Raw genomic sequence first — 12299 nt, forward strand, 5'->3', positions numbered from 1 at the left:
AATACACAGCAACATCTGCTGCAATGATCTAAGAGGGAGGTGGACTGACCATGCAGCAGAGCCCCCTCTCAGTCTGGCACCAAGCTTCCACTGGAAACCCCTCCCCTTGGGAGAGGGGTTGAAGGGGAAGGAGAACGAGGGAATGATAGGAAAGCGAGAGAGAGGCGAGGGAGAAGATAGGGAAAGTGAAAGAAGAGGAGACGGGAGAGAGGAAAAGCCCACACATTCTCCCATGAAATCTGTTTCCCTCCCAACGAAAACAGCATGGGTTTCGAGCTAAAATAATGATCACATTTGTTTTTGATGAGGCTAGAAGTGGTGATGTATAATCAGTCCTCAAGAGCTGCTATAGATATGGTGAAGCTGCCATTTTGTTTTTCCACTATTTATATGTATGTAGAGTGCTCTCGAAAAGTATTCAGACCCCTTGACTTTTTCCACAGTTTGTTATGTTACAGCCTTATTCAAAAAAGTATTAAATACCTTTTTTCCTCATCAATCTACACGCAATACCCGATAATGACCAAGCGAAAACAGGTTTTTAGAACTTTTTGCATATGTATTACAAATAAACAGATACCTTATTTACAGAAATATTCAAAATTGAGCTCAGGTGCATCCTGTTTCCATTAATCATCCTTGAGGTGTTTCTACAACTTGACTGGAATCCACCTGTGGTACATTAAATTGTTTGGACATGATTTGGAAAAGCACACATCTGTCTATATAAAGGTCCCACAGTTGACGTTGCATGTCAGAGCAAAAACCAAGCCATGATGTTGAAGGAATTGTCAATAGAGCTCAAAGACAGGATTGTGTCGAGGCACAGATCTGGGGAAGGTTACCAAAACATTTCTGCAGCATTGAAGGTCCCCAAGAACAAAGTGGCCTCCATCATTCTTTAATTGAAGAAGTTTGGAATCATCAAACTTAGAGCTGGCCGCCCGGCCAAACTGAGCAATCGGGGGTGAAGGGCATTGGTCAGGGAGGTGACCAAGAACCCGATGGTCACTCTGACAGAGTTCCTCTGTGGAGATGGGAGAACCTTCCAGAAGGACAACTATCTCTGCAGCACTCCACGAATCATGCTTTTATGGTAGAGTGGCCAGACGGAAGCCACTCCTCAGTAAAAGGCACATGACAGCCGGCTTGGAGTTTGCCAAAAGGCACCTAAACGATTCTCAGACAATGCGAAACAAAATTCTCCAAGATTGAACTCTTTGGCCTGAATGCTAAGCGTCACGTCTGGAGGAAACCTGGCACCATCCTTATGGTGAAGCATGGTGGTGGCAGCATCATTTTGTTGGGATGTTTTTCAGCGGCAGGGACTGGAAGACTTGTCAGGATCGAGGGAAAGATGAATGGAGCAAAAGTACAGAGAGATCCTTGATAAAAACCTGCTCCAGAGTGCGCAGGACCTCAGACTGGGGTGACAGTTCACCTTCCAACAGGACAAAGACCCTAAGCACACAGCCAAGACAACACAGGAGTGGCTTCGGGACAAGTCTCTGAATGTCCTTGAGTAGCCCAGCCAGACTTGAACCGAGTCGAACATCTCTGGAGAGACCTGAAAATAGCCGTGCAGCGACACTCCCCATCCAACCTGACAGAGAGGATCTGCAGAGAAGAATGGGAGAAACTCCACAAATACAGGTGTGCCAAGCTTGTAGCATCATACCCAAGAAGAATCGATGTTGTAGTCGCTGCCAAAGGTGCTTCAACAAAGTACTGAGTAAAGGGTCTGAATACTTATGTAAATGTGATATCAGTTTTTAATTATTTAGCTTTGTTATTATGGGGTATTGTGTGTAGATTGATGAGGGAAAAAATAATAATTTAATCCATATTAGCATATGTATACAAGATGTAGGCTATTGCAAATGGCTGTATATATAGATCTCGTCTGTCTTCAGCCTACGTCACTATCCTATTCTACGTCACTATCCTATTCTACGTCACTATCCTATTCTACGTCACTATCCTATTCTACGTCACTATCCTATTCTACGTGACTATCCTATTCTACGTCACCATCCTATTCTACGTCACTATCCTATTCTACGTGACTATCCTATTCTACGTCACTATCCTATTCTACATCACTATCCTATTCTACGTCACTATCATATTCTACGTGACTATCCTATTCTACGTCACTATCCTATTCTACGTGACTATCCTATTCTACGTCACTATCCTATTCTACGTCACTATCATATTCTACGTGACTATCCTATTCTACGTCACTATCCTATTCTACATCACTATCCTATTCTACATCAATATCCTATTCTACGTCACTATCCTATTCTACGTGACTATCCTATTCTACGTCACTATCCTATTCTACGTGACTATCCTATTCTACGTCACTATCCTATTCTATGTCACTATCCTATTCTACGTGACTATCCTATTCTACGTCACTATCCTATTCTACGTCACTATCCTATTCTACGTCACTATCCTATTCTACGTCACTATCATATTCTGTTCTATACAAAAGAACATTGACCCTGATAATTGATACATTATGGTGATGTATATCCAAGACCAACATAGCACGCAGAACACATCCAATACAGGTACCAAGGTGATGCTTTAATTGACCAAGTTCCAATGATATTGTCACTCCTATCTCCTCCTTTACAAAAGACACTAAAATTGAATCATTTTCAAAAGAGTAAAAAAGTAGTAAATATTGTTCAACCGACGAGGGATATACCAGAGAGAAAGCATGGCAAGAATCCAAATCATATTCATGACGATAAGAGACATCACATATTACTATTTACATTTAGTAACACAGAGATTGACAAAAATTATAATATATGTATATATTAAGATCTGTCATTTACAAAAATCATAATGCATTATATCACAGAAAGGCTATCCAAAACCTTGGCTTTCAACAACAATTCTCAACCCCATGTTGTGCAACACTTTGAGCCAAGCAAAAAAAAATGTATCTTGTGTTTGGTCAATTTATTGTAGATGGGTGTGTTCTTTGGTTGTGCTAGGGACTTCTACAGCCTCTGACTGGAATTCTGGACTGCCAGTCAGTTGCCGTGGATACCAGGGAGATTGGTTTGATTAGTTGTGTTGCTTAGTTGGCTTCTGTTTAGAAAAATCCACAGGTCTACTGTACGGCTTTTCTGTTCAGTGTTTTATGTGAGGGCCAGGTTGTAAATTAGAGTGTGTGTAACAATCTATGAACTGCTATGATCATCCAAGACTGAAAGAAAGCTTCAGAACTTCATAAGAGCATCTCCTAAAGGCCTCCACATCCCAACTGCTTTCAGTTACCATACCAGGCCAAAACACTAGAACCAAATCTCCAAGCCTGTTCAAATCAGTTTCAAAAGTCAAAGATGTTTAACTCTATAGTTCAAATTTATTCCAAAGTGGTGATGGTAAATGTATCTTAACTTACATCAGACACAACACATGAAGTATCCAAACATCACAAGACATGATTTCAGGCATCTACGGATGATGGAGAGAGCCAAAGCACTGACTGATCAGATTCTTCTCAGAGTTTAGACGTATCCTTGAATCCTTTCACACTCCCTATCATCCTGACTCGCACAACAAAAACTGCTGCCGGTAAGACCTGGAGTGGATCACACGGCTGTGCAACCAGCTGTACCTACAACCCCACAACCAGGGTGGACTAGAATCCAGAATCAGGACCTGCCCTCTCCCTGACCCGCCTCCCCTCAACCCTTCCCCCGCCCAGCCCCCACAGCCCTCAGTGCCAAACCTTAACACCAGGCCTCATCACTGTCCCAGCTGGCACGGCCTTGGGTGGATCAGATCAGCTGGATTTGGGGATAATCATCTTAGGCCATCTCATTCACATACAGACGAGAGCTCCCATCAGCTGTTTAACCCAAGGCTACTGACCCTGCCAGGGCCTGGTCTCTCCTCACACTGCAGGTCAACCCGCCCTAACATAGATAGTAACACAACATTACTGGCCTTGGCCTGGCTCTCTATCTAAAGAGCTACCCATCAGGCTTGGATGTTGGTCTGGGACATGCATGGCTGTGTGTGTGTGTGTGTGTGTGTGTGTGTGTGTGTGTGTGTGTGTGTGTGTGTGTGTGTGTGTGTGTGTGTGTGTGTGTGTGTGTGTGTGTGTGTGTGTGTGTGTGTGTGTGTGTGTGTGTGTGTGCGTGTGTGTGTGTGTGTTTGCTTGCCATTGCGTGTGTGTCTGGTGGTGTCCATCCATCCCCAATGACATCCTCCTCCAGTCCAGACACACACAGAGCCCAGAGGGGCAGGCCAGGCTGCTACTACAGCCTCACACACACACTCCCCTACTACCTCCACCCTGGAGGCTGCTGGTGTGTCATCAGGAGGGGAGGACAGAGGTCCATGGTAAATCAAAGTCGCACACTCACCCACACACTCGGCTCCTTCCCTCCCATCCACCCCCATTCAACCCCAAACCGAGTCACGGATGACGCTTCGTCTTTCAGTCCCAGCCGTTGTCCTTGATCATGTGGGCCAGCTCAATGATGAACTTCCCCTCCTTGTACTTCTGACTGCTCTCAAAGGCATGCTCCTGTAGGGGATTGTCAGGGTGTTGGAAGAGACAGAGGGAGGAGAAAGAGGAAGGGAGGGATAGGGGGAGGGGAAAAAGAGGGAAAGGGGAGAGAGGAGGAGGGAGAGAAGGAGGGAAAGAGAGGGAAAGGGGAGAGAGGAGGAGGGAGAGAAGGAGAGAAGGGGGGAGTGATAGAGGGAAAGGGGATAGCGAGGGGAAGGGGAGAGAGAGGGGGAGAGATAGAGGGAGGAAGGGGAGAGAGAAGGAGGAAGGGGAGAGAGAAGATTAGGCTTTTCCAGGATGATAAACTTCACACTCATTGCCATTGAAAACACTGTACTCTGATTTCACCTCTGAACCACTTTATATAATGGAGCATTGCAGAAAGTGCTGCAGGCTACTGCAGATTACAAATGTAGTCAAATGTGTTTTTACTGTACATCTCAATATCCTGTTTAGTCTTTCCTATTCAAGCGTAGAGAGGAGTTATCAGGTTACACGGTCTGGAAGTCTACTGGGTCAAGCGTCTGTGGAACTTGGACGGCGGTGTAGAAACAACCGTTTCAGAGATATTAATGGCCTCGTCCCGCTATCGTTATATCTGGGCAGACGTGTGAGGTATGAGTGAGTCATAACGACCCCCCCCCCCCCTCCCCCACACAGGTCTGGAGGAAGTGGCAGTGACAACCGGGCATAAAGCCATGCTGATAAACGGGACAGCTGGTATGTGGAGCGGTTGTGTGTTCCACATTGACCTGCTACTAGAAATATCACCTTTACTAAGTACTGAACATGGAGGCACAATTATATTTCAGTGCAAATATAAAGCTGTCCACATCTATATCATAGATATACAGTACCAGTCAAAAGTTTGGACAAACCTACTCATTCAAGGGTTTTTCTTTATTTTGCCTATTTTCTACATTGTAGAATAATAGCGAAAATATCAAAACTATGAAATAACACATATAGTTACCAAAAAAGTGTTAAACAAATTAAAATGTATTTTATATTTCAGATTCTTCAAAGTAGCCACCCTTTGCCTTGATGACAGCTATGCACACTCTTGGCATTCTCTCAACCAGCTTCATGAGGTAGTCACCTGGAATGCATTTCAATTAACAGGTGTGCCTTGTTAAAAGTGAATTGTTGAATTTGAATGTTGAACTTAATGCATTTGAGCCAATCAGTTGTGTTGTGACAAGGTAAGGGTGGTATACAGAAGATATCCCTATTTGGTAAAAGACCAAGTCCATATTATGGCAAGAACAGCTCAAATAAGCAAAGAGAAACGAATGTCCATCATTACTTTTAAGACATGAAGGTCAGTCAATCCGGAAAATGTCAAGAACTTTGAAAGTTTGAGTGCAGTTGCAAACACCATCAAGCGCTATGATGAAACTAGCTCTCATGAGGACCGCCACAGGAAAGGAAGACCCAGAGTTACCTCTGCTGCAGAGGATAAGTTCATTAGAGTTAACTGCACCTCAGATTGCAGCCCAAATAAATGCTTCACAGAGTTCAAGTAACAGACACATCTCAATATCAACCTTTCAGAGGACACTGCGTGAATCAGGCCTTCATGGTCAAACTGCTGCAAAGAAACCACTACTGATATATACACTACATTATATATATATATGCTACATTATATATACACTACATTATATATATATGCTACATTATATATAGGCTACATTATACAGTGGGGAGAACAAGTATTTGATACACTGCCGATTTTGCAGGTTTTCCTACTTACAAAGCATGTAGAGGTCTGTAATTTTTATCATAGGTACACTTCAACTATGACAGACAAAATGAGGAAAAAAATCCAGAAAATCACATTGTAGGATTTTTTATGAATTTATTTGCAAATTATGGTGGAAAATAAGTATTTGGTCACCTACAAACAAGCAAGATTTCTGGCTCTCACAGACCTGTAACTTCTTCTTTAAGAGGCTCATCTGTCCTCCACTCGTTACCTGTATTAATGGCACCTGTTTGAACTTGTTATCAGTATAAAAGACACGTGTCCACAACCTCAAACAGTCACACTCCAAACTCCACTATGGCCAAGACCAAAGAGCTGTCAAAGGACACCAGAAACAACATTGTAGACCTGCACCAGGCTGGGAAGACTGAATCTGCAATAGGTAAGCAGCTTGGTTTGAAGAAATCAACTGTGGGAGCAATTATTAGGGAATGGAAGACATACAAGACCACTGATAATCTCCCTCGATCTGGGGCTCCACGCAAGATCTCACCCCGTGGGGTCAAAATGATCACAAGAACGGTGAGCAAAAATCCCAGAACCACACGGGGGGACCTAGTGAATGACCTGCAGAGAGCTGGTACCAAAGTAACAAAGCCTACCATCAGTAACACACTACGCCGCCAGGGACTCAAATCCTGCAGTGCCCGACGTGTCCCCCTGCTTAAGCCAGTACATGTCCAGGCCCGTCTGAAGTTTGCTAGAGAGCATTTGGATGATCCAGAAGACGATTGGGAGAATGTCATATGGTCAGATGAAACCAAAATATAACCTTTTGGTAATAACTCAACTCGTCGTGTTTGGAGGACAAAGAATGCTGAGTTGCATCCAAAGAACACCATACCTACTGTGAAGCATGGGGGTGGAAACATCATGCTTTGGGCCTTTTTTTCTGCAAAGGGACTAGGACGACTGATCCATGTAAAGGAAAGAATGAATGGGGCCATGTATCGTGAGATTTTGAGTGAAAACCTCCTTCCATCAGCAAGGGCATTGAAGATGAAACGTGGCTGGGTCTTTCAGCATGACAATGATCCCAAACACACCGCCCGGGCAATGAAGGAGTTGCTTCGTAAGAAGCATTTCAAGGTCCTGGAGTGGCCTAGCCAGTCTCCAGATCTCAACCCCCCCATAGAAAATCTTTGGAGGGAGTTGCTCAGCAACATCCCCAAAACATCACTGCTCTAGAGGAGATCTGCATGGAGGAATGGGCCAAAATATCAGCAACAGTGTGTGAAAACCTTGTGAAGACTTACAGAAAACGTTTGACCTCTGTCATTGCCAACAAAAGGTATATAACAAAGTATTGAGATAAACTTTTGTTATTGACCAAATACTTATTTTCCACCATAATTTACAAATAAATTCATAAAAAATCCTACAATGTGATTTTCTGGATTTTTCCCCTCATTTTGTCTGTCATAGTTGAAGTGTACCTATGATAAAAATTACAGACCTCTACATGCTTTGTAAGTAGGAAAACCATTTTTATTTTGAGGTCTTGGCTGATTTCTTTTGATTTTCCCATGATGTCAAGAAAAGAGGCACTCGGTTTGAAGGTAGGCCTTGAAATACATCCACAGGTACACCTACAATTGACTCAAATGATGTCAATAAGCCTATCAGAAGCTTCTAAAGCCATGACATCATTTTCTGGAATTTTCCAAGCTGTTTAAAAGCATAGTCAATTTAATGTATGTACACTTCTGACCCATTGGAAGTGTGATACAGTGAATTATAAGTGAAATAATCTGTCTGACTTGCAAAAACTATAGTTTGTTAACAAGAAATGTGTGGAGTGGTTGAAAAACTAGTTTTATGTGTATGTAAGTGTATGTAAACTTCTGACTTCAACTGTATATAGGCTACATTATACATAGGCTACATTATACAGTATATAGGCTACATTATACATAGGCTACATTTTATACAGTATATAGGCTACATGATACATAGGCTACATTATATATAGGCTTCATTATACAGTATATAGGCCAGATTATATATAGGCTACATTATATATAGGCTACATTATACAGTATATAGGCCAGATTATATATTGGCTACATAATATATAGGCTTCATTATACAGTATATAGGCTACATTATATATAGGCTACAGTATACTGTATATAGGATACATTACATATAGGCTACATTATATATAGGCTACATTACACAGTATATATAGGCAACATTACACAGTGTATATATATGTAGGCTACATTATATATAGGCTACATTAAATATAGGCTACATTATACATAGGCTACATTATACAGTATATAGGCTACATTATACTGTTAACAGGCTACATTAAATATTGGATACATTATACAGTTTAGAGGGTATATTATGTATAGGATCCATTATACTGTATATAGGCCACATTATATATAGGCTACATTATATATAGGCTACATTATATATTGGCTACATTATACAGTATATAGGCTACATTATATATAGGCTACAATATACTGTATATAGGCTACATTATATATAGGCTTCATTATACAGTATATAGGCTACATTAAATATAGGCTACATTATACAGTATAGAGGGTACATTATATATAGGATCCATTATACTGTATATAGGCCACATTACATATAGGCTACATTATATATAGGCTACATTATACAGTATATAGGCCATTCCCCCCAGAAATGTCCAGGAACCTTGCAGGTGCCTTGGTGGAAGAGTGGGGTAACATCTCACAGCAAGAACTGGCAAATCTGATGCAATCCATGAGGAGGAGATGCACTGCAGTTATTATTCAATTTTAGACACATTATTCAATTTCTGTTAGTCACATGTCTGTGGAACTTGTTCAGTTTATGTCTCAGTTGTTGAATCTTATGTTCATACAAATATTTACACAAATATCTTGTTAAGTTTGCTGAAAATAAACGCAGTTGACAGTGAGAGGACGTTTCTTTCTTTTCTGAGTTTATATAGGCTACATTATACAGTATATAGGCTACATTATATATATATATATATATATATAGGCTACATTATATATAGGCTACATTATACTGTATAAAGGCTACATTATTTATAGGCTACATTATACAGTATATAGGCTACATTATTTGTAGGCTACATTATACAGTATATAGGCTACATTATTTATAGGGCCTACTTATTCTGTATACATAAAAACTGATCTTTTTTTGAATGCATTCTAACCCTTTGTCTAATTTGTGATTGGATAAGCAGTTGTTCTTGTTGCTGGTCAAACTGGTCTTGAATCACTACAGTTATCTCAGTGTGGACAGCCCAGCTCTGGTCCATCATGAATGACCACCACCTCTGAACTAGGGGAAGGGGGTCAAGTTTGGTTGGTTGAGTACTTAGAAAATGTATAGGCCTACATCATGAGAAATATGCCCCTTAGATCAAGATTGGGACTGCAAGGAATCCCTATGAGTCAGCCTATGTACTGTAATGTTACACTGATGTTAGGAATGATGGGTCCAAAATAGTCTCATGGTCCAAAATTAAAACCAGAACTCATCCATGTCAATAAGATAACATGAAGAGTGAAGTAGGGCCTGCACACTCAATTGTTCCAAAACCTTTATTAGTTCACAGTGTTTCAATCCTACAATGAATTAATAAGGTAATAAAGGTATTACTAATGAAGGTAATGTGCCAATGCCTATCCGCTCTAACTCTAGATACAGTATCTGCCACTCTAGATACAGTATCTGCCACTCTAGATACAGTATCTGCCACTGCACTCTAGATACAGTATCTGCCACTCTAGATACAGTATCTGCCATTGTTCTACCCCCCCCCCCCCCCGACATGTGCACACTCTTACACTCACATATTTCCAACCCAGAGTTGTCTTGCAGTTCTCACAGTAGATATCTGCCACAGCATGGAGCCCCGTGAGCAACACTCTCTCTTCCGCCGGCCCACACCCCACGTTCACCCTGAGAGAGAGAGAGCGAGAGAGAGAAAGAGAGCGAGCTCATAAGCTGATTCGTAAAGGTTGCCAATCTATACTGAGTCATAACACGCCCACTCACACACTAGATAATATTACCCAGAAGGCATTTCATACTGAGCTAGATAGGGACCATGTTCATACAGTAGGAATGAGCATCTTCATTTCATACTGATTGTGATTGTGCTCGCGGGCTGAGGACTGGATCGTGGCTGTAATACTGTAATACTGTAATACATGTAGTACTGTAACTACATGTAGACACCGTGATACTCACACTGAGTTGAACAGATAAGCTCTGCCTTGGCTCCCCTGGAAAGACTGCAGGAGAAGAAGATAAGTAGGTTAAAAAGGAGGAGTATCCTCAGCAGTCAGCATTAAAGCCACAATCTGGAGTTTATGTTTCAGCCTGTCACGTTGTATAACTGATTGGAGACAGGAGCAGGAATACGTAATAGGGGGTTTTAATACTCCACGCCATGAAAAGGCACGGGGACGAAGCCCAAAACAAACACGTATACAAAAACACAGGGATGTAAACCCAAACAAAAGAGCGAGGTAAAACCTCTAATAAATACACGGGACAAGACCCGTAATAACAACACACGGGACAAGACCCGTAATAACAACACACGGGACAAGACCCGTAATAACAACACACGGGACGAGACCCGTAATAACAACACACGGTACGAGACCCGTAATAACAACACACGGGACGAGACCCGTAATAACAACACACGGGACAAGACCCGTAATAACAACACACGGGACGAGACCCGTAATAACAACACACGGGACGAGACCCATAATAACAACACACGGCACGAGACCCGTAATAACAACACACGGGACGAGACCCGTAATAACAACACACGGGACGAGACCCGCAATAACAACACACGGGACGAGACCCGTAATAACAACACACGGGACAAGACCCGTAATAACAACACACGGGACGAGACCCGTAATAACAACACACGGGACGAGACCCGTAATAACAACACACGGGACAAGACCCGTAATAACAACACACGGAACAAGACCCGTAATAACAACACACGGGACGAGACCCGTAATAACACACGGGACAAGACCCGTAATAACAACAACACACGGGACGAGACCCGTAATAACAACACACGGGACAAGACCTGTAATAACAACACACGGGACGAGACCCGTAATAACGAAAGACAAAACAACAAAACACATGTACTCACAAGACCAACGGGCATGGGAACAATAACCGAAAGAGACAATGGCGAACAGAGGGCACATGTACAGTTGAAGTCAGAAGTTTACATACATTTTAGCCAAATACATTTAAACTCAGTTTTTCACAATTCCTGACATTTAATCCTAGAAAAATGTCCCTGTCTTATGGCAGTTAGGATCACCACATTATTTTAAGAATGTAAAATGTCAGAATAATAGTAGAGATAATGATTTATTTCAGCTTTTATTTCTTTCATCACATTCCCAGTGGGTCAGAAGTTTACATATACTCAATTGGTATTTGGTAGCATTACCTTTAAATGTTTTAACTTGGGTCAAACGTTTCAGGTAGCCTTCCACAATAAGTTGGGTGAATTTTGGCCCATTCCTTCTGACAAGGGCTGGTGTAACTGAGTCAGGTTTGTAGGCCTCCTTGCTCACACACACTTTTTCAGTTCTGCCCACAAATGTTCTATAGGATTGAGGTCAGGGCCTTGTGATGGCTACTCCAATACCTTGACTTTGTTGTCCTTAAGCCATTTTGGCAAAACTTTGGAAGTATGCTTCGGGTCATTGTCCATTTGGAAGACCCATTTTCGACCAAGCTTTAACTCAACTTAATTCAAGACTGATGTCTTGAGATGTTGCTTCAATATATCCACATAATTTTCCATCTCTGTGATGCCATCTATTTTGTGAAGTGCACCAGTCCCTCCTGCAGCAAAGCACCCTTACAACATGGTGCTGCCACTCCCGTGCTTCACGGTTGGGATGGTGTTCTTCGGCTTGCAAGCCTCCC

The 12299-nt window shown here is 42.0% G+C and overlaps 1 protein-coding gene across 1 annotated transcript in view; it reads right to left on the bottom strand.

Moving 5' to 3' along the window:
* Positions 1-2580: 2580 nt before the first annotated feature.
* Positions 2581-12299, bottom strand: part of LOC109909379 (protein yippee-like 2) — a 35800-nt gene continuing 26081 nt past the window's right edge. The window contains exons 3-5 of the mRNA XM_031795925.1: positions 10557-10600; positions 10157-10265; positions 2581-4567 (exon numbers count right to left, since the gene is read on the bottom strand). Of these exons, the coding sequence (XP_031651785.1) occupies positions 4478-4567; positions 10157-10265; positions 10557-10600 (243 nt within the window). The 3' untranslated portion in view covers positions 2581-4477. The remainder of the gene's footprint in view (positions 4568-10156; positions 10266-10556; positions 10601-12299) is intronic.

This window comes from Oncorhynchus kisutch, linkage group LG18 (assembly GCF_002021735.2).
Source record: "Oncorhynchus kisutch isolate 150728-3 linkage group LG18, Okis_V2, whole genome shotgun sequence".
Taxonomy (NCBI): domain Eukaryota; kingdom Metazoa; phylum Chordata; class Actinopteri; order Salmoniformes; family Salmonidae; genus Oncorhynchus; species Oncorhynchus kisutch.